The 22,744-nt window shown below is 37.0% G+C and overlaps 1 protein-coding gene across 11 annotated transcripts in view; it reads right to left on the bottom strand.

The window, feature by feature from the left end:
• The window catches only part of LOC148354263 (calcium-activated potassium channel subunit alpha-1a), a 268,595-nt gene that overhangs the window by 111,550 nt on the left and 134,301 nt on the right, over positions 1-22,744 (bottom strand). For all 11 annotated transcript variants that reach the window (XM_088351068.1, XM_088351070.1, XM_088351063.1 and 8 more), the window contains exons 4-5: positions 13,398-13,491; positions 9,125-9,236 (exon numbers count right to left, since the gene is read on the bottom strand). In XM_088351068.1, coding sequence (XP_088207194.1) covers positions 9,125-9,236; positions 13,398-13,491 — 206 coding nt within the window. The remainder of the gene's footprint in view (positions 1-9,124; positions 9,237-13,397; positions 13,492-22,744) is intronic.

Here is a 22,744-nt window from a genome sequence, read left to right as displayed (position 1 = left end):
ATCACTGCTCGATTTCTTACGTCGAGGCGTAACCTGCAGATCTTCCGAATGAACCTCGCTAAGAGTCCGTCGGTAAACCAGTAGTTTCGGCGGTATCATGGCTACCCAGGGAATTGCAGTGAAAGGATTTCAGCAAAGACAATGTCCGTAAAGGAATCCCGACAATTTGAACTGACAGACCTCTGAGGGGATAGTGTCCCTCTGAGGCAAATATCATTTGATATTAGAGTTTTTCTGCATTTTATTCCAATGCATGTAATCCCAAACACCCAAATGGTTTTACCTTTCATCAACCTTCGTAACTCACTGTCCCCATTAAGCTTTGCTTGAAATCCTTTTTGTCAAATGAAAAATAAATTTAGCAGGGGGATTACTGGTGATAAAAGAAAACAACGTTTCAGATCAAAGTGATGAACTAACCCTGATTATCTTTACAAAAAAAACAGTTACTTTTCTGAATACATGTTATTAAAATAATTGAGGGATTTATTATTATTTATTATTAAGATTTATAAAAAAATATATAGAAATATATTTGTAATAGTATCAATATTTTCAGTGGATAATAGATCTGACAATTATGAATATTATCTTTCTCAATTTAATTTTGTAAAATAAGAACATTATGATTAAAATATTCTAACATATTAGAACCGTTACTCTTTAAAATATGTTTAGTAAAATAAGAAACATATAATTCAAATTAGCATACAATGTTTGAGGATATATTTTATTAATAATCATTTAAATTGGTATCTTATTATTAGGGACATGTTAAAATGATTTCTGAAACAAGAAAAAAATGTAGTTAATAAAAATGTCTTTGGTGAAATACTAAAACACAAATATTTATCAAATATTTACTTTTAAAATATCGTAGAATATTTTCCAAAATATTTTTTGGGACTCTTACAGAAAAAAGTTGTAAGTTTGTAAGTGAACTTTTTGAAATGTGTAAAAATGGGAAAACATATCCTAAAAATATAGTAAAATACAGTAAAATATAAAAAAAAAATCGAAAAAAAAATACAAATAAAATAAATTATATATATATATATATATATATATATATATATATATATATATATATATATATATATATATATATGTTTAAAAATGGGAAAACAATATCCTAAAAATATAGTAAAATACAGTAAAATATAAAAAAATCGAAAAAAAATACAAATAAAAGAAATTATATATATATATATATATATATATATAAAAAATTGAAAAAATTACAAAAAATAAATTAAATCATCATCCCCGACTAAACTTTTTTTTTGCAGTAAAAGTTAACAAAATATATTTCTTTTAAATATAAAAAGTATACAGTTTATTCAGATAGCTTAAGTATAGTACCAAAGCGGGTTCTACAAATATTGAAAATATATGTAATTCAAAATTATTGTAAAATGTGGAACCCATATTTTCATTCCAAAAATAGTTTGTTTTAAGAATTAAAAAGAAACTACAACCTAATATTTGGAACTTAAACAAAAATATGCCTTATTTTTCCATTGTGAAATGTACAAAAATGAGGAGGATTACGGTACGCCTAGTAAATTAATGAGATTAATGATCTTACATTAAACGTATATCTTGTCAGTGGCTGCAATAAATGTATCCATTATCAAACCATTATCTGCCCCGTTTATCCTGAGTAGGGTCGCGGGGGTGCTGGAGCCCATCCCAGCTGTCCTCAGGCAGTGGGCAGGGGACACCCTGAACTGGTTGCCAGCCAGTCGCAAGGCACACAGGGACACACAAGTCACACGCTCATTCACACTGAGAGAAAATTTGGACCGGCCATTGAACCTGACATGCATGTTTTTGGAATGTGGGAGAACATGCAAACTCCACACTGGGAGGCTAAAATATCTGGAATTAAAACCTGGAGCTCCGCACCGTGGGCTTGCGTGCTAACCACCCATCCGTCGTGCACTAAATTAAATTTGTAAATTTTAGTTTGGGAAGAGATTTAAACTACTGAAGCCATTTGCAAAAAATACAAAGTTTAATTAGATTTTTAAAACACACACAATAAATAACTAAGAGAGGTAAAATAAATGTTTTCCTAAAAATCTGCTCTAACGATTCCTTATTTTTTGCTGTGATGCCCCCGATGCAGTATTGCATTTGGGCATGCAAAACCTGCAAAAAAAACAAAACATCAATGAACTTCCGGTACCCTGCAAACACGTGCACTCGGATGAAGGAAATCTCTTGAGCGCACACGCCAAAGCCTCTTGTACACACACGGAGGTCCAACACACGTGTCGGTCGGCCAGCTGCTCATTGAAAAAAAAAAGGCTTTTCCCGAGGCTTCATTGAGGCTTTGCGAGGCCGAGCTGGTGTTCTGGTGTGGCCCTGTTTACCGGGTGGGGCCCTTCTATCAATCGGCAGTCTGCAGAATGCTTCATCTGGGATTATGGCCTGGCGGGATTAGATGATGCCATGCTCGACACAAACTCATTCATAGGGAGATGATGGGAATCTGCATCGCGTAACATCCGTGTTTTCCTACATCCGCTTAGGGAAAAAAAAAATCATGGTTGTGTTACTACACAACATTATGTCATCATTTTTGGAACCTATTGGATGTATTAACGTTTTGGATTCACAATTTATGAGGAGCTGAATTGGGGCACGTTTACTTGAACAAAAACAAAACAAATTGTTGCTATTTTATAACAGTATCTGATATAAATAGTGAGGACAACTAATCTTCATGGGCACTAACATCAACATGCAACACACAAATGAACCACTAGAAGGCAGTAGAATTGAGCAGTAGAGGAGCCGGTGCAACCCTGACAGATGCTCCTCAATAAAAAATATGATAAATCTTAGAAACAGTGCAAGTTTTTGGACAATGATTTGGGGTCATTAAGAGCCAATTAAACAAACAGTTCCAAATTTATATTAGGGCTCCATGTCAATACTAAATGTGTGAATGATTTGATAGAGTATAATTCAATTGAATTGAGATTATTTTAATTGTATTTACTTTATTTTAATCTGATTAGTTATTGTATTATTTCCACCATAATAATCATAGGAAATGGTTTATTCCTTTTTGTATTAAGAAATGATAAATAAATAAAAATTCAGTGCATTTCAAATTCAATCATGTGGAAATAGTAATCACTCAAAAACTTATATTTGTAAAAATCTACATTGAAAAAATACACTTTAGGAATAAAATAAATGCAAATCCATGGATTACCTAAAACATGTAATGCAATAATTACAATACAGGTAATCTGAATTGCAATACAAAAACAAATTGGGACAGTTGTGCCTTATAGATTCATCTTTTTTAACACAGTACCACTCTACTTTTAGCTGGCTAATTACTTTAAAAATAGACTAAAAAATGGAAAATTAATTCTAAAAAATACACTAAAAACAAATGTAAAACACATTGATTACATAAATTGTCATATGATAATACAATATTTTGAAAATTGGGACAGTTGTGCAATATTTATTAATCTCCTTTTTGTTTGTAAAAAAAAAAAAAGATCAGTCATATTATATGTTTTGTTGTTGGAAATTACTCTTAAAATGCATTGAAATGAAAAATGTACGACAAAAATACACTTACAAATACAGAAAATTTAAAAAAAGACAAACATCGTAATACAATATTTATAATAAATACAAATATTGATTCATCTTTTTCCCTTTTTTCATTTTAACACAGTCCTAGTCTAATTTTTGTTCAGTACAACCATTCACACGCTTATTTATACCAAGGGACAATTTGAAGTCACCAATTAACTTGCCATGCATGTTTTCTTATTTAATGTGGGAGGAAACCGGAGTGCCCGGAGGAAACCTGCACAGGCACGGGGAGAACATGCAAACTCTGGACGGGGACGTTGGTAGCTGGACGTGAACCCTAAACCGCACTCAGCTGCCCGGACATTAAAATAGACATTTAAACCAATTTGAAATTACATAAAATGAATAATTTCATAGAGAAACATTAAAACACTCATTAAAAAACTGCAGTAGTTCTCCTAAAGTGCAAATTATCAATAAATCTAATAATATAGTTGATATATTTAAATTACAAATAAATTTTAAATCTGAACATATTCATCTTTTTTTCCCCAGTCCTAATTTAGAAAGGAATTTTATCTGTGAAAGAATGAACAGCAGTGATTAAGTAATTAATATTCTACAATAAATCATTTGTTTGGGTTATATTTAACTTAACTTTTTTAGGTTGCAAGAATAAAAAAAAAAGAGCTAGGGTACAAAATAATGCTCAGGTCGAAAGTAATTTGACCATAATTGTCATGATTACTGATGTGACTCACTTGCACACGCTCATTTGGTGCCAACCGCCGCAGGTTGGCTCCCTGTCACTATTTGAATCCTGTCCTGTCAGTCCCCTGTCGTCAGTCCGTCTGCGAATTTCAGTGTATACTAGGAAAGCCTTTTTCGACCCTGACTCCCACCTGTCCCGTTTTTGCTCCCGTCTGTCTAAGACTATGACCTGTTTTGATCCTGACCACGTCTGCTCTCACGTCCCGTCTTACGACCTCTTTTTGTCCCCGACTACGTCTACTCTCCCGTTCTGGATTAGGACTAGTTTCTGACCCCGACCACGCCTTGCTGTCCCAGTCCCGGCTACCGACCCGTTTTTTCCGTCCCTGACACCGCCATCGCTCGCTACGGAAGATCCACTTCCGTGTTCAGATCACAATCCGAGTACGAGAGCGAATTGCTTCCCGCGTCCAGAGAACACCGGATCGTGGGCGCAGCCCTTTCTCTTTCCTTCAATAAAACGTGTGAGAAACGTAACGCAATTGGGTCCTATTTCCGTTCTGGTCCTGACAATAATGGCCAAAAAAGACATCCCAGTTATTTTTAGTTATAATGGGTCAAAAGAAAAAAGGACCCAATAATTAGTCACTTGAAGCCACGCTAAACGATTTAATCATCTGATACTACTTGCAAGAAACATTCAAAGCATTTGGGTTCCTCATTAGAATACATTTCCAAAAGCAAGGTTTTATTGGTTATCGGTAGGAAAAATAAGTTACCGTGCATCCTTCAAAAATCAAAGAAGCATCCATTTTTTAACTGCGTGCAAATAAAGAAACCCATTTGGGGGCACTTGACTTTGCTGGACTCCCCGCATGAGATTAATTGTGATTACCGAAGCAGCTCACGAGGGCATAAGAACTCCCCATTACACAACGCACGACCTGTATCTCGACTTCCTGTCCAAACTCATCACAGCGTGAATATCAACGGTGACTCCGACTGTCTCATTAGTATTCCTGAAGCTTTTTTGTTTTTGCCAGGCCGCAACACGGGCCGGCAGACATGCATGTTAATTTCATAAGCAATACTTTGCGAGGGTTTATGAAGCCTATGGCATGTGGGGAAATATAACCCCCCAGTAAACACACACTTAGCTCGCATGCCAGCAGGAGTTTTTGTTTCAATCTCCTCGCTGCGGTTATAGATGTGCGACACCGTATAAACGAAAGCGATATTCCAATCGCGCTTCTCTTCTATAAATCGAATCTGACACGAACAATATAAATCATCCTGTTTTGTACAACTCCAGTGCTATCAATTCTACATTAGAATGTGAAAGGGAAGGCCCAGCAGCGGGTATACTTTCTGAGAGTATTCTGGGTGCACGGCAGTAGATTGAAAGATCATCCAGAGTGTCATCAACATAGCCCATAAAATAATCGGCTGCTCTCTACCCAGTTTGGACGACGTTGTTTTCACTACCACTGCAACGTGGATTCCTCTCATCTGGTCGGTCCCCGCTCGCAACAATTTTCAATTTTGGATAAAGGAATGTGGGTAGTTGGTTTTAGTTAGAAATAAAGTAAGGCCCAAAAAAAAAAAAAAGCTGACCGGTCTGGTTGAAATGCACTCTTCTGGTTACCGCCAGGGTTGGGTAGGGTTACTTTAACTTGATTACTTTCAATTACTTTTGGATTACTCCAATACCAAATATGCTAATAAAAGACAAAATGAACTAAATATGAATCAAATTATGACTCATAACACGTGGTAAGCTTTCTCTCCTGGCTTTGATCTCTTTAATCTCCGGCAAAACTACCATAAAATGCGACAGAAACAAAATGAAAATAAATCCAAACAGCTTGCCAAAATCATTTTTGCCGTTCCATGTATTCCGTTACTCCCCAAGCCTGCACAAAATTTAGTAATTTTATTCCTACTCTTGTTTTTTTGCAAAATGTTGTGGCTAATAAATAAATAAATAAAGTATCTATCTATCCATCTAATGTCATTGCACGATTTCCAATGCACTACAGTATATTGTGATGCACGTAAAACTTGGGCCTATCTTACTGCACTACCTTGTAAATATTGCCTATCCTAAGACTATTTTTATCTTGTGTTTTAAGACATGTTTAACCCGGAGTGCCATCTCTGATCTCGTCGCAATGTTCACTACGTTGTCCTCAATGACAATAAGGACAATTCAAATTCTAAGCTCAGATAAGAGACTTTAAAAAAGCCCCAGGTAATTCCACGGTGCAGAATGTCAAGCAGAAGCCAGAGTGCCGTTTCACTGCCTTTCATCATCCCGATCAAGGCTCACGTAGATTTTCAGAAGAGGAGACGAGGACACCTCGTTGGCATCACGACTCATGAGCACGGAGAACCGGATGACTTGACCATCTCCAATTCATTACTGCGCTCCAACTCCCACCGGGACTCATTAACCACGCTGCGGCATCTTCACCAAAGTTTCGCGACGAATACCTCGCCCTTCTCATTACGTGTACCATGGAAAAAGTTGGCCTAAGGTTTTACCTCAACAGCTCAATGTAATTAAATATCTCGGAATGATTTTTCAAATGTATTTTTTTTTGTTTGAAATGGGTTAAAAAGTTAAAACCCACATGTATGTAGACAGCTCACATTCTGTTTATGATAATGAAAATCTTATAAATTATATTATTTCATATTTGAATTCTGAAGACAAATGAAGAAAAAAAATTCCCATTGAGGAAATTGTTGTATAATTTGACAAACAAAAGAAACAAACTAAATGTAAAAAAAAATATTAAACCTGTATTTTCAAATATATACACATTGCATTTATCTCTCTCCCTGTATGTATATGTATATATATGAATGGATTGGAATTCAACCAAATTAAAATACTATGGATATATAAATATATATCACTAAAGTAGGGCAGCACGGCGGCGCAGTGGTTAGCGCATGTGCGGCACAGTTCATGTCTTGGGAACCTCCTGCGTGGGTTCAATTCCAGCTCCAGACTTCCTGTGCGGAGTTTGTATGTTCTCCCCGTGCTTGCATGGGTTTCCTCCGGGCACTCCGGTTTCCTCCCACATTCCAAAAACATGCATTCTAGGTGAATTGGCCGGTCCAAATTGTCCCTAGGTGGGAATGAGCGAGTGAGTTATCTGTCCCCGTGTGCCCTGCGATTGGCTGGCAACCAATTCAGGGTGTCCCCTGCCCACTGCCCGATGATTGCTGGGATGGGCTCCAGCACCCCCGCGACCCTACTGAGGATAAGCGGTGTAGCTGATGAGATGAGATGAGATCACTAAAGTAAAGATGATTTACTGTGGCTGAAAAAAAAATCTTACTACTTATAAATAGGGGGACGGTCGCACAGACAGATAGACGGATAGATAGATACTGTATTCATCCCTGTAGGGAAATTCACACTTCCAGCAGTATCCTTGTGTTGAAAAATAAAAAAAATAAAATAAAGATATAGAATACAAAAATATAACTTTTTGCTATAGAGTATCTAAATAGTGCTACGGAAAATACACACTGTAATAAAATGTTCATTTTTCAAATTATAATTATAAGCCACATCTAATTTAATAAAGAATTTATTAGTAGATGGGGATTTGTATAAATTATTGAACAATACTTTTTCATGACGTACTTTTGTAAACTGATTAAAATATAATTAAAAAAAGAATACAGTACTATGGCTGTATGTAGTTATTTAAAAACAATATGTTTATACGAAATAAAATGTTTGTTTGTGCATATGTAAAGAGTTATCTAAATAAGAATGAAAAAAGGTTCTTAATTGCTACTTACTTTAGTTAAAATGGGTAATAACTAAACAAAAAAATAAAATAGTATTCTGGTTGCATAGGGGAAACACATTTATAATATCTGAAACTTACAGTTTCTCCAATTTTGTTTTTTTGCTTTTTTTCCCCCTGTTCCCTTTTTAAAAGGCTGTATACAATGATTGAATTATGTCAAAAATTCAAAACAAGGTTTCCAACTCAAGTCCTCGGGGCTGCATCAGACCCTCAGAAGAAGGCGTTGAACATTAGCAGCACTTGCCAGAATTTTGTAATGGCCCATCCTCCCAGTTTAAAAGTAATTGTCAGTTATTTAGACTGTGCACTTTTGCTTTTCCAGGCATTGTTCTGGACCTCATTTATGCCTGGAATATTGTGGATTAAAAGCTCACAACACGATGTAAACAGAAAAGTGTTTAAACAAAAGCCCTTCATTTTCAGTACCAACATTAAATCAATAGGTACCTTTATAATTTCCTCGGGCTAGGTCTTATCTAATATTAGAGAAGAAGAGACCGCTTTCAATTACAAAAAAAATAAATAATACTGTTATGTCCGCACATTAAATGCAGTACATTCTCGTTTTTTCCGACTTATGTTGTGACAACATCACGGCCGAGGATCACGTACTTAAGCAAGAGAGCGAGCCTTTATCCCGTAGTCTAATTTGGGTCACAATACTCTCAACCCGCAGATAAAAGGAGGATGTTACGTAACACAGGTTAGGGGTGTTTTCCAGACTGCTCATGCAAGACTGCCCATTCATGTGGAGATAACGCTTGTTTTTGTGAGTGTATCGCAATGATGGGTCACCCAGAGCGATTTGGGGTGTCTAAACAACAGGAGTGAAGCTCTCCACTTCCCATGAGACACTCTACTGGGTCTGTGCTCCGTGAAAAATCCGAGGAGATTACCCGTCACTGTTCATGACGAGGCGAACAAGACACACTGGCGGTAACAGGAACGAAGAGGAAACTTGACAGGTAAACTGTGGAAAAGACGAAAAACAATTTTCTGTGACCACTCACCCAGCCAGCTTCTGTTCAGGTAGACGGAGACAAAGACGGGAGGGACGGTGAAGAAGTCCACCACCGAGTTGACCTCCAGCCAGAACCACAGCTTGTCGTTGGCTGCTATGAACTGCAAGGAAATCGGGTGGAAGTGAAAATGTAGAAAAGAAACACCTACCGTACTTTCCGAACTATAAGGCGCCCCTAAAAGCCTTTATTTTTTTCAAAAGCCTAACCCTAACCATGCGCCTTATAATACAGTGCGCCTTATTTATGGATCAATATTAAGTCGCAAAGTCTTGCAACTAATGCAGCAGCCGCCGACTAGATTTTCCCCCGAACGCCAAGTAGTCCGCGTTGTATGCTGGGATTTATTTACCGGCGTTTCAATGTGTCAATCATCATTTGAATCGATCACTATTGGCTAAAGTTATTCGGAGGTAAAGGGGGCGGATCCTTTTTATCATTTACAGGCTGGCATAGGCTAAAGCGGCAAAACAAAGCCTACAATTGGCCGAAAAAGATGAATGTGAATAGCAAGTCTTGTTGTCTACGGCATAGAGGAAACATGTTTTACCATTCAGTATTTGTAAATATTTTACTCTCCTGGATTTACTACACTCACGGATATAAGAGGACCATGGTTGCACATTATTATTGAACACAACGACTTCGGTGAGCTACTCCAGATATATATTTTCCCTGTATCTTGTTTCAGACTGAACTCGATGTTTCTGTGATAAGCGGTGCAGATAATGGATGGAATGGAGTGTCTATTTTTAAATTAAACTCAATTCCAAGTGTTTATTGTCATATGCACAGTAAAGTTGCGAGCGAAAAAGAAAATAGAAACTGAGGAATGGTTGGCATTTCTTGAATCCCAAGACTTTAACCTTCCGAATGATATTTGGAACGATGCATTTGAGTGACATCGTACGGACACCGCATCCGCACGTGTCTACGACACGTATTTGCTTCTTTTCAAGCTTTGGGAATGTTAAGGGGGTAATAAGTTTGACTGAACTATCTGACTGTTTTGTCGACGTTCCCATTGTAGCGCCTTATAATCCGGTGCGTCTTATGTATGTCAAATATAGGACCAAAAACTATTTTTTCGGGGTGCGCCCTATAACCCAGCCCGACTTATAGTGCGGAAAATACGGTATGTTTGTTTTCTTCTTTGCGACAAAAAAAGAAAGAAAGAAGAGCTTTATGTCATATTTGAATTTGTACAACTAAGTCACAGTAAACAGTTAAAACTTGAAAGTGTATTAATGTAATCATTATGATTAAACAATTATATTATTGATGTATTTACCTGTTTATAAATATGTGTTTTATGTAACAACAATCTAAATCTAATCTATTTTATCTAATCCTGATCCACACTACTTTATAAATCCCGATCTGTGTGTGTGTTTGAATGTGACTTATCGAACAGATGTACTTGAGGCTTCTGCAGTGTCTTTAGCTAAAGTCTCCTGTCAAAGGCACCCTTAATAAATACAAACAAACATGTTTTGTGTAGAAGGGACGTTAGAGCTGCATACGGCTCTCTAGAGCTTCCTAGTGGCTCCATGGCACTTTTATTAGCAAACCACAGCCCCAACAACCCATCTATGATGCCCGGCAACGCATGTATTAACGTATCCATTATAATTCTATGATTATGTCATTATCCTAATTATGTTTTTATAATTAATATAATGACAAAATTATATGCAATTATGTTAATAATATGTATCATATTCATAATAAATATTATACATTACAATAAGTGATTGTGCATATAATTGTCATGAACAAAGAACATTATGATGTAAAATCCAGATTTTGATGAACAATTTTCATGTTTTTAACATGGTGATTTACATTGCACCAAGCAGTTAGAAAATGAATACATAAATGTCATTTTAATCGTGTAAAAGTCTTTTTTTTTTTAAAGTACAAGCAGAATGCCTGGCGTTGCTGGACCATGTTTAATTATTTTTTTGGTATTTATTGGGGGTGCCTTGACACGAAACCTAGCTAAAGACACTCACAGAGGCCTAAAGTAAGACTGTGTAAATTCTAATGAAGATCGGTTCAGAGGTTTCTGAGCCTATAAGTTATATACAAACAAACAAACACAAACACATATACATACACACACACACACACACACACCGGGATCTAAAACATAGTTAGGATATATTTAAAAAAGATCATAATTTTCACATTACATCAAACTTTAATTGATTCTAAGCTGTTAAATAATTATTTAATACATGTTTTGATATCGTTTCTATAATGTGAATGAATGAATTTAACATAGGAGTTAAAGGCTTTTATATAGTAATTTCCAAAGTCTTATGTAATACCTTATTAATACTAAGCAGTTAGAAAATGAATGAATATAGGCTTTGGTGTTATTTTCAGCAGTTAAATTTTTATGAATGTATTGTTAAATATAATAATTTTTATGTTTTGACATAATTCCTACATTGTAAAAATCAATGAATATATGTTTTAATGTAATTTTTACCGTATAAAAAGTGAAATTCAATTTAAAGATATTAATTTTGATATAGAACTGTTCATACCTTTAAGAGATATCAAAAATATTTTCGGTCTGCCGTTTGTTTTGTGTTGTTTTGGTTTGGTTTGTCTTGTCGTCTTGTGATATATTGTGTACAAGAGGGAACGACAAGGAAAAAGACCCACATGGGGAAATAGGATTCAAGCCGGCGTATGTGGCTGCTTTAGAAACACCTTATCATAAAAGCATAGAGCAGAGCGACAACAAAACCACTGGGATATACTCCGGCCATCAGAGACTTAACGAAGAGATTTAGTTAGTGGTGTAGCATAAAAGGACGAGTAGGCATTTAAAAAGGATGAGAGAAAACTATTCAATTTTAAACAGGTGAATTCATTGACATTCACAGCTGAGCAAGGCACTGTTATAGAAAAAAAGGCCACGCCCTCCATGTCAGAGAGTCAGGGAATCACTCGATTTTTACTCATTTAAATTCTTATTTTATGTAATCAGTTTTAAAAAGATATATTTTTGAATATAATTTAGTAGCAAAACAAGGCTGGTAAGTGTTTGGTTTTAATGATATCTCTTTGGAAAATGCATTGCATATGTAATTGTCTTAGAGGTAGGTAGGGAAGGAGGGAGGTGGGTAGTTACAGTAGGTAGGTAGGTAGGTAGGTAGGTAAACAGATAGGTAAGTAGGTACACGGTGGGAGGGAGGCTGGTAGGTAGAGGTTGGTGTGTAGGGGTAGGTAGGTTGGTGGAGGTAGAGGTAGGTTGGTAGAGATAGGTAGAGGTAGTTAAGAGGTAGGTTTAAAGAGGAGTAGTAGGTATTGAGGGTGGGAGTTAAACGGGTCGGGGGCATAAAAGGAGGAAGGTGGCTAGTTACAGTAGGTAGGTAGGTAGGTAGGTAGGTAAGTAAATAGATAAGTAAGTAGGTGGAAGGGGGGAGGGAGGCTGGTAGGTAGAGGTAGGTGTGCAGGGATAGGTAGGTTGGTAGGTTGTTGAGGTAGCTAGGTAAAGGTAGGTCTGTGTGGCTATGCAGCTTGGTCGGTAGGTAGGTAGGTAGGTTGGTAGGTAGGTAGGTAGGTGGAGGTAGGTTGGTAGAGATAGGTAGAGGAAGTTAAGGTAGTAGAGGTAGGTTTAAAGAGGAGTAGTAGGTATTGAGGGTGGGAGTTAAAGGGTTCGGGGGCATAAAAGGAGCGAGGTGGTTAGTTACAGTAGGTATGTGCGTAGGTAGGTAGGTAGGTAGGTAGGTAGGTAGGTAAATAGATAAGTAAGCAGGTAGAAGGTGGGAGGCTGTTAGGTAGAGGTAGGTGTGCAGGGGTAGGTAGGTTGGTAGGTTGTTGAGGTAGCTAGGTAAAGGTAGGTCTATGCAGCTTGATTGGTATGTAAGAAGGTAGGTAGGTAGGTAGGTAAGTAGGTAGAAGTAGGATTGTAGAGATAGGTAGAGGTAGTAAAGGTAGTAGAGGTAGGTTTGTAGAGGAGTAGTAGGTACGGAGGGTGGAAGTCGGGGGCGCATAAAAGGAGGAAGGTGTTTAGTTACAGTAGGTATGTAGGTAGGTAGGTAGGTAGGTTGGTAGAGATAGGTAGTTCAAGCAGAGGTAGGTTTGTAAGGTATGGAGGGTAGGAGTTAGGGGCCGGGGGTACGAAAGGAGTAAGGTGGTTAGTTACAGTAGCTATGTAGAAAGCTAGGTATGTAGGTAGTGTACATAGGTACATACCTACATAGATAATTTAATAGGTAGATTTCATAAGGCACGTGCTGCTTACCCGCAGGCCGAAATAAAGAAGGAAGAAGACGTTGAAGGCCATGTCGATCTGTAAAGTAAAGTCTTGGTAGAAGTTCTGGCAGGATTCTATAGGGCTGCAAAATACAAATGAGATAAACACGTTACTCATAGAAAATGATTGTGCTGCCTGCTATCTTTTCTTTTTGAGAGACACTCTCTCAGGATGACTAATATGGGTGGAATCAATAACATAACATTAAGAAAAAATATCTTCTATAGGACACCGTGTTTTTGTGTTTGGTTCTTCATAGCAAGAAAGTGAAATGGGACTCAGGCCAGAGTATTACAGATTTACTTTCGAGGTCCCGTTAAAGGAAAAAAGATGCGCTGCATTTCCTCTCATAGAGTTTGTATTAACCTGGGCTCGATATAAATCTTTATGTGAAGTGAGACAGTATATTCCAGGAAGCCTTTGAAAACTTCATCAAGTGGTTATGTTTTGGCTAGCAACAAAGTGTGCAAAAAATGCATTTTCTTCCTGAGTTACATTGGAAAACAAGCATGGATAATTACATGAGTATGTATTTATTCAAGTGGACAATTCACTGAGTGATTAATTGGGGCATGGCAGTGATACGAGCAATGTTGCCATTTGAGGTTTTCCCTCGCCGTTTCGAGGTTCAACATTGACATTGATGAGTGTCTCATTTTCATTTAATTCAATCACTAAAATTATACAACACAATAAAACTGTCCTTCTTATTGCATCTGTCCATCCTTCTTCTATTGTTTTTATCATTCTACAGGAATGTTGTGCATTACGATATTCAAATAATTCATGTCACTGGCCAAAATCAACAAAGTATCATGCTTGTTTGCTCTGGTTTCAAAAATGCTCTCCATTGCTGAATCGGTTCACACGTTGCGCTTGTATGTACCTTACCAGACGAATAGACTTACATTATACATGGATGGCTACAATTGTATCATTTATACCGTGGGGACAGAAAATCAAATTGAAAATGTCCTAAAGAAATCAACACATAAGGACTTTTAAGCAAGTTGGCCGGATGTTCAAGGGATCATTTGTCTCTGTACTACAAGTCCCACAGTGCTTTGCAGCATAAAGAAAGGATAACGTAAAGGAGAAAACTAATTAATTGTGCATTACGCTTTAATGCATAACAGAGAGAATCAAGGGGATCCTCTATCCGACAATATGGCAGACGAATTTCTCCGCAGGATATCCTGCATCTTTGCCCACTAACTACATTTTTTTCTTGACAAACCAATCATCACGCATCCTTTCGTTTACCCAATGATGATTAACCATTAGTGAGGAGAAGCAAAAAGCCATCACACACGGTAACTACCACATTCATCATTTAGATGTGAGCCTATAAACAAAGATCCTACCCCTCCTCTCCTGGTAGCAGTGTCATGAATATGCAAATCAATCCTGAGGCTAATGACAGAACACACATGCATAATAAAAATACACATTGCCAATGTAGAGAAAAGCTATGTTCAAGTCGTAGTAAAGGATGCAAATGACACCATCACTATACGTGAGTATATCAGAGCAAAATCTGTCAATCACACTTTAAAAGCACTGAAGTAAAGAAATGAGACCATCACAGGACTTGTGTCAATTATGCCCATTTTCTGGGTCATTTGACACAGAACGATTGAATGAAATCTTTAGAATCGACTGTTTAGATGAGGATAAAACCGATTTTGCAGGGTGATATTTTGACAAGGGCAGCACGGTGGCACAGTGGTTGGAGGCAGTTCTGAGGTCATGAGATCAAACCTTCCTGTGTGGATTTTGCAAGTTCTCCCCGTGCTTGCTCGGGTTTCCTCCGGGCACTCCGGTTTCCTCCCACATTCCAAAAACATGCATGTCAGGTTATTTGGCTGGTCCAAATTGTCCCTAGGTGTGAATGAGTGAGTGAGTTGTCTGTCTCTGTGTGCCCTGCGACTGGCTGGCAACCAGTTCAGAGTGTCCCTTGTCTACTGCCTGAAGATAGCTAGAATGGGTTCCAGAGTGAAGGAGTAAAGGCCCACATTAAACCACACCCCCACATTGCATATTACACATTTTTTTTTCTCAATTTTACATCATGGCTTTTGATGACATTACTTTCTATTTGAATGCATTTGAACGTAACTGGGTAATGGTGTGTATAGTGGTCCCCAAAAAATAAATAAATAAATACCCAAAGTAATTCTTAAAATCTTTTTTACTTGTGTTTGTTACAAAAAAATTAACACATTTTAATAATCCATTTGTGTTTGCATATACAACATTAAGAGAATTTCATTTTTCTAAAATTGATCAACTTAACGGAGTTAATGTAGGATGGGATTGATGAGGTAAAGGATTCACTATACCAGGCTAGGCCATTTTTATCATCTGTGAAAGCGGATGAACGTGTCGACACACCAGCCAGAGAGAACGCATCGTTCCGTAAAGATGATCCAACGTGTAATTTACACTGTCCATCTCAGGCATGTCCTCAGGACTGTTCTGCTCTTTAAAATGATGTAAATGTCTCGTCTCTGTCCAAAGAAATTAAAACCCCCTGTGGTTATTGTTAAAAATAAACGCTTTGATTGGTTGAAAGGCAATTTCCTCACGGAGAGCAATCGTTTCGCGTTCGGGGGTTAATTTGAATCTGTCCCCAAAAATGAGTCGACGCGAACATTGTAAATTTTATCAACTTGAGAAATGTATTTCTTATGAAAACATGCATGCGCGAATCCATTTGGAGTGGTCGCCGTGACGTCTTCGCCCTTAGGGTCCATTCTGGCCTAATTCTGACTAACTGCTCATCCCCAGTCATACAACCCCGAGTGCCATTGATAACCCCGGCTTTGCTGGTTGGTCAGATTGATTTTGGATCATGAAGAAAGATCATGTGAGAATACTGAAGGCTTTTATACGGTCGTAATAAGAAGTCAGACAAGATTAGAGGGGAGGAAAAAAGTAACAGAAAATAAGCTGGGGCAATCTGACAGTGTTGCTAAATGGGTTTTAACTAGATTGGTCGATGTGACTGTCTCTCCTGATTGCTTATCCCCATCATGCTTTTCATCTGGTAAACTCTGTGTTGTATGGTCTCTCCGTCATGGCACTCCTGGTATTGTTCTATGAACGTTTCAATTTATGTTCTGCTTGATTTCTTGTTTGTTTAGTAACAACTAGTTAGTGAGCCTTGAAAGACAACAACATTTTCTTCCTCTCCGTTTTCATTTAACATTGGGGTTGTGAGATGAAATGGGTATAACAAATGCTAGAGTTATGCAGTTCAGTTGAGATTTTTATTAAAATAACACTATCAGTAAACAGAATATAATATGGGCGTGTTCGTACAGAATGGTTTTGCAGAATGCGGCGTCAAAATGGTTGAAATTAACTTATATACCAAGACCATAACATAACGTTAAGTGCAAAAAACCTACCGAACAACATCCCTTTTTTCAGACTTGATCTGGCAGGTGTTGATGAGACTCAAGGCCTTATCCCAACAAGAAATTAAGACAAAATGAATGAATACATGAATGAATGAAAACTCTATTTCGAACATTAAAATAAAAACAGGACAAAAACAATAACTCAACACCTAAATAATGTAATAAAGTCTCATGGATATACATATTACATAGGTCAGATATCAATAATTATAATAACAACAATAGTCACATATTTTATACACTAATCTTCGTAGTACCCCTCCCTTACTGCGGAACCAATGATGATAAAACAATACTTATAATATTAATGATAACAATTATAATATAACAATAGCAACAATAACAACAAAGGTAACCATAGCTGTAAACACACTATTCCCAATCCCTCGTATCATTTAAACTCCATTTTCTTCATCTCTGTATTCCGCCAGTAATGTTTTTTTGCATTTAAATTTGAACAAGTGAATAGTTGGACATTGTTTGATCTCGTCTTGTAAACTGTTCCAAAGGTTGACTCCACACACAGACACACACATACTTTTCCTGGTACTTCTCACCTTTTGGATTATGAATTTACTACAGCCCCTTAAGTTAAAATGTTGAACAATATAAAGACTTTATAACAACTGAATTAGTTGATATATTGTAAAGTCAGGTGATTACATTAAGAGGAAAATAGACACAATTGCGATTGTTGTTTACATATTTTTTTCCATTTCAATCACCCTTACCTTTAGCACAATAACTTTCTCCTTTTCTGGATCATTTATTTATATATTTTTTTCATTGCTGTGGACGGCTATTAAAATAAACTCTTAAACATTACATAATGAAAGTCTAATGTAAAAATAATGCTGTGTTGGCTGGACCCTTGATCAGAATTACTACTGGATGCAAATGTTTTGTTTAACGTTTTCTACGTGTTTTGTCCAAAAAATTGACAGTCATGAAAATAAATGAACTGGCTTTTAGAGGGGCTTCTATAAATTGTTTCCATGGCAATGTAACGCTCAATAGTAAAAGCTTATTTTCTTCGGGAATCTTCTGCCCACGCACTATGACAAAAGGCTCTTAACCCATCTGATAAAGAAAGCTCTTCAAATCCGGAAAATAAATTGGGATATTTAATAAGATATAAGTATTTATTGTAGTATTTTGTTGTTTATTTTAACTTGATATTATTAGGAAAGATAATGAGCCAATTTAACATGTATGGTGGATGGCAGTTAATGTTTCTCATTCCGCACATTAGTATCCTTATTTCTTATGATAGGGATTAATGGAAAAAGAAAAATCTAAGTATGATCTCTTATCTCCTACAACATATAATTTTATAGAACAGTTTGTTTGACTAAAATTCTAGATATAAATGAAAACAAGTAATCAATTTATACATTAATTAGTTAAATAATCACTAAAAGAGTAAATGTAGTAAAATGGGTCAAATCTACTTTTCCTTAATAGTATTATACAATAATATCGTAGAGTGAGTAAAATAGGTATGAAACCGTCAAAATTATGTGGTTGAAGATGTTCGTTTAGCGTACCCTTTTTTGTTTTGTTTTTGTAGAGTAGCAGCATAATCACTCCCATAAAACATACGTGTTGTACATCGCACATTGGATCAATGAGTCAATTTTAAGTGCTTGCTGTCTAATTCCTAATTTATTTTAAAATGTATTCCAAGAAAATGAGTGACTTTTTATACATGTTTGCGTTATTCGAGATGCTTACTGATTGAATGTGCAAAATGGCTGCTGATTTTGTTATGTTGTATGTTTTCTAGTATTTATCTGTTCAGAAATTGAAACCTATCAAAGCTAACATGGAGTTTTTTTTTAGACCTGCAGCTTTACCAGTAGTTGTCATGGTAACAAAATCTAACTTCTATGCACCCAGGTACTGGCTAGTTCAGGGGTGGGAGATGAAAAAGTGTATGGTTGCGACAAAAATGCAACATGGGTGTCATGGATGTGTCTTATTTTATCAACAAAAACACAAAAGATTTATGGGCATGTGAAATAACACAGATAGGGACCAAGCTTGTTTGTCATCAAATAATGATCACACTCATTTGGAGTTCCGTGCATCGAAGCTGCTAATTACCGTTGTATGAATGCTCTTTCATTCCCCAAAACTCATTCGTGTACTGTCTAGTTTTTATTGTCTTTGGGTTGCAAATTTGAATGCATTGAACGCCACAATGAAACAGATTTGTTCTGAGCATTTGCAAAACATGAACTGCTGTTCCAGCCGTGTATATGTGACACCAATCATGGAGCTGGGTTCCAATGGTGTACAGACGCTCCCCTACTTATGAGCATTCGGCTTTACGAAAAAACGGCAGATACGATCATTTTTTTTTGGGGATGTCAAAAAATATCCAGACATTGCTGTAAAGTTATATTTTGTATTGTGTACACCGTTTACAGAGTAGAGGACAGTGCTGTAGGGCTTCTTTCCGCCAGGTGGCGCTGTGAGAGGTCACCCAGCATCCATCCCCGAAGAAGAAATCCGGCTTCCTCTTCCTAGTTCGTGTGTAAACATACTGGCGCTGAGGACGTTGACATTTTTATTGTTTAATATCTCGTACATCGATTCAATATGGTTGGGGTAAAGTTTAAAGAAGAGGCGAGTCGTTTCTTTTCAAACGAAAGTGGAATAGGAAAGCTTGATGCAGTTGAGAAAAATGGTCGGAACACTTTTTTCGGCCATTTTTAAGCACAGAGGAGGACCACTTGAAGCGCATCTTCCAAAAGTGAGTTAAACTCAACTTTATTTTTCTTTATAGAGCATATTATTTCATTAAATGTTTATTTTTAGTACAAAACAATACAGGTTACTTATACAAGCCTCAAACATACTTATATAAACTTTAAACATACAAAATTTAGCACTAAAGTATCTTATGAACAAGGTTAACTTACAGACCTAAATTTTTTGTAGGTCATGCAGTTTCTGTATTCCCAACAATGTTCAATATGATTTGAGTGCACATTCTGTTAGGAAAATGTGTGTATTACATCAAAAGGAGAAAATATCTAATCTCATTAGCTGCACCGCTTATCCTCAGTAGGGTTGCGGGGGTGCTGGAGCCCATCCCAGCAATCATCGGGCAGTGGACACCCTGGACTGATTGCCAGCCAGTCACAGGCACACAGAGACAGACAAGTCACTCGCTCATTCACACATAGGGACAATTTGGAGCGGTCAATTCACCTGAAATGCATGTTTTTGGAATGTGGTAGGAAACCGGAGTGCCCGGAGGAAACCCACGCAAGCACGAGGAGAAAATACAAACTCCGCACAGGAAGTCCGGTAGCTGGATTTGAACCCACACAGGAGGTTCCCAAGAACTTAGAACTGTGCCGCACACGTGCTAACCACTACCCCGCCGTGCTGCCCAGGAGAAAATATATTTGTACGATTTCCGTTCAGCAGGCCGGATAAAAATGCCAAATGGGCCCGCGAGTCGCAGTTTACCCATATGTACGTTACTTAAAACTGAAAAAAAAAAAAAAAAAACCACTTATTTCGGTTTTGAAGGAAAGTGGTTTCGGCAACCCCCAAAATTTCATCGCCCAAAATAATCCAAACACGCCGTCTGAAACAATTATAGAATAACGATGACAGAATTATTGCAGCGGATTGCGTTATCTCATCCCGCGTCAGTGTTTCCAACAGGAAACGAAAGGAAGGCGAGACGAAATACCGAATGCTGCGTTGGGTGTCACTTCACACCACACAATCACATGAGATTTCTAGCCACGGGCTGCCAAACGTCCCGGGGAAAAATAGACCCAACGCGGCTCTTGTTACGCCTTTAAGCCCTGGCACAGCCCGGGGTTAAAACTTGATGATGGCAAGGAAAGGCAGAAAGATGTGACATCGCGACAGACATAAAAGAGGTGGAGGAAAAATGAGTCTCAATCCCGGGGGATTCCAAGGCTTCTATAAAAAGCTATCGTACTCATCCGCCATTTATTTGTAAATGCCTTAAAAAATACCTCACTTGAAATAAAGATAGGCTTCTGCTTATTTGTGAATGTGATACACACTCATTAGCATACAGAACACTACTCACCAGGGGGAACGCCACGGCACATTTTTGTATAGTTCTGTTCTGAAAATCTTTCTCCCTAATAACCACTTAAAAACAAATGTTTAGGATGGACTGGGGTTGGCAATCCAAAATTCTTGTCAAAATGTTTTTTTTATAATTGCCAGGGAGCCAATAGGGAGAGCCATGGAACCACAGAAGCCTTTTGATGACCTCCTGTTTATACTGTTTAGGATAAAATGTACTAAATGGTATGGGCTAGTGAATAGTAAAACACTATATATATATATATATATATATATATATATATATATATATATATGTATATTAAAAAAAGAATACAATAATAAAAATAACAATAAAAATGATAAAAAATAAAAAGTAAATGAAATAAAAAAAACATAGGACATTGGGTCAAATCCACCCAAAAATTGGGTTAGTCCATTTTTGACCCAGACGCGGGTAAATTTATTCATAACCCGCAAAGAATAAAAAAACTTGAAATATTTTTTTTTAAAAAGTCATACTTAAAGATTTGTAATTTAATGTTGTTTTTTCTCATTCAACTGTATTTTACCAGTTTTTTCAATTTATATATAAAATGAAAAAGAAAATTAAACCCAATTCTTGACCAATATAACACAATTATTTTATACTGCTTATCAGTTCAAATAACATACTTTAATTTATTAAATAATAATTAAGACTTTAATTACAGTTGGTAACTTGTTGTTTTTTCGCTTTTCATCTCAGGGACAATAAATTCAGAAGTCCACAAATTCACAATGCAAAATTTTTTTAAAAAGTCACTTACTTTATTTCTTTAGTCATATTTTATATTTTAATTTTAGGAGAAAAACTATTAAAAATAATGGAAAGTAGGAAAAACAATACCAAAAATGATAAATATAGTTATTTTGCTATAAACATTTGAATGTCAAATGTTAAAAATACTAGACATTATTTTTCTACTTCTTTCGCAATTATATAACTGGACTTCTAATGAATGTATCTTTTTTTGATTATATGTATTTGAACGTAAATGGGCAGTGATACGTATGTCGCGACCAGGACACAAATGCGTAGCGTTAACAGCAAGTCTATTGATAAAAAGAGGAAGGGCAGAACCCGCGATCGGGTGCCCGCTGGACGCGGGAAGCAAGCCGCTCATGCAATCGGATCTTGATCCGAACACGGAGGTGGATCTTCCGTAGCTGCAGATGGCGGTGTCAAGGACGGAAAACAGGTCGATAGCCAGGACAGGAGAGCAAAAACGTGGTCGGGATCAAAAACTGGTCGGAGCCGGGACAGGAGAGCAAACGTGGTCGGAATCAAAAACAGGTCAGAGCCGGAGACAAACCGGGAGGTCAGGAGCAGACAGGTGGAAAAAAAAAATGGTAAAAGCGGGACAGGCGGGAGTCAGAGTCAAAATGCTTGCCTTGTAACAACAGAGGTTTGCTGACGAACTGACCACAGGAGAGTGAAAGTACTGGGCTTAAAAAGGACAGGGAACCATTCAGGTAGCCCGCAGCGGCTGGTGACAACAAGCGGGCACAGGTGAAATTAATGAGTAATCTTGACAACTTATACTAGTCTAAAATCTATAAGACAGAATACATTGAGTAATACCCATATACTATACCTTTATCTTTTTGCTTATGTCTGTTCCATGAATACATAAATGCAAAGTTGAAATAATTATCCTATCGAGATTTCTAATCATAGTATTGAGAGAATTACATTTTTCTAAAATCGATCAATGTACAAAGTTATTGTGGGAGCTACTAAATGAGACAAAGCATCGAGTTAAAAAGGCCGCGCCTATTTTATCATCCGCGAAATCTGATGAA

The sequence above is a fragment of the Urocampus carinirostris genome, chromosome 13 (assembly GCF_059441175.1).
Source record: "Urocampus carinirostris isolate Australia breed hairy pipefish chromosome 13, RoL_Ucar_1.0, whole genome shotgun sequence".
Classification (NCBI taxonomy): domain Eukaryota; kingdom Metazoa; phylum Chordata; class Actinopteri; order Syngnathiformes; family Syngnathidae; genus Urocampus; species Urocampus carinirostris.
The sequence above is the reverse complement of the archived record's forward strand: the minus strand, read 5'-3'. Positions and strand labels throughout refer to the sequence as shown.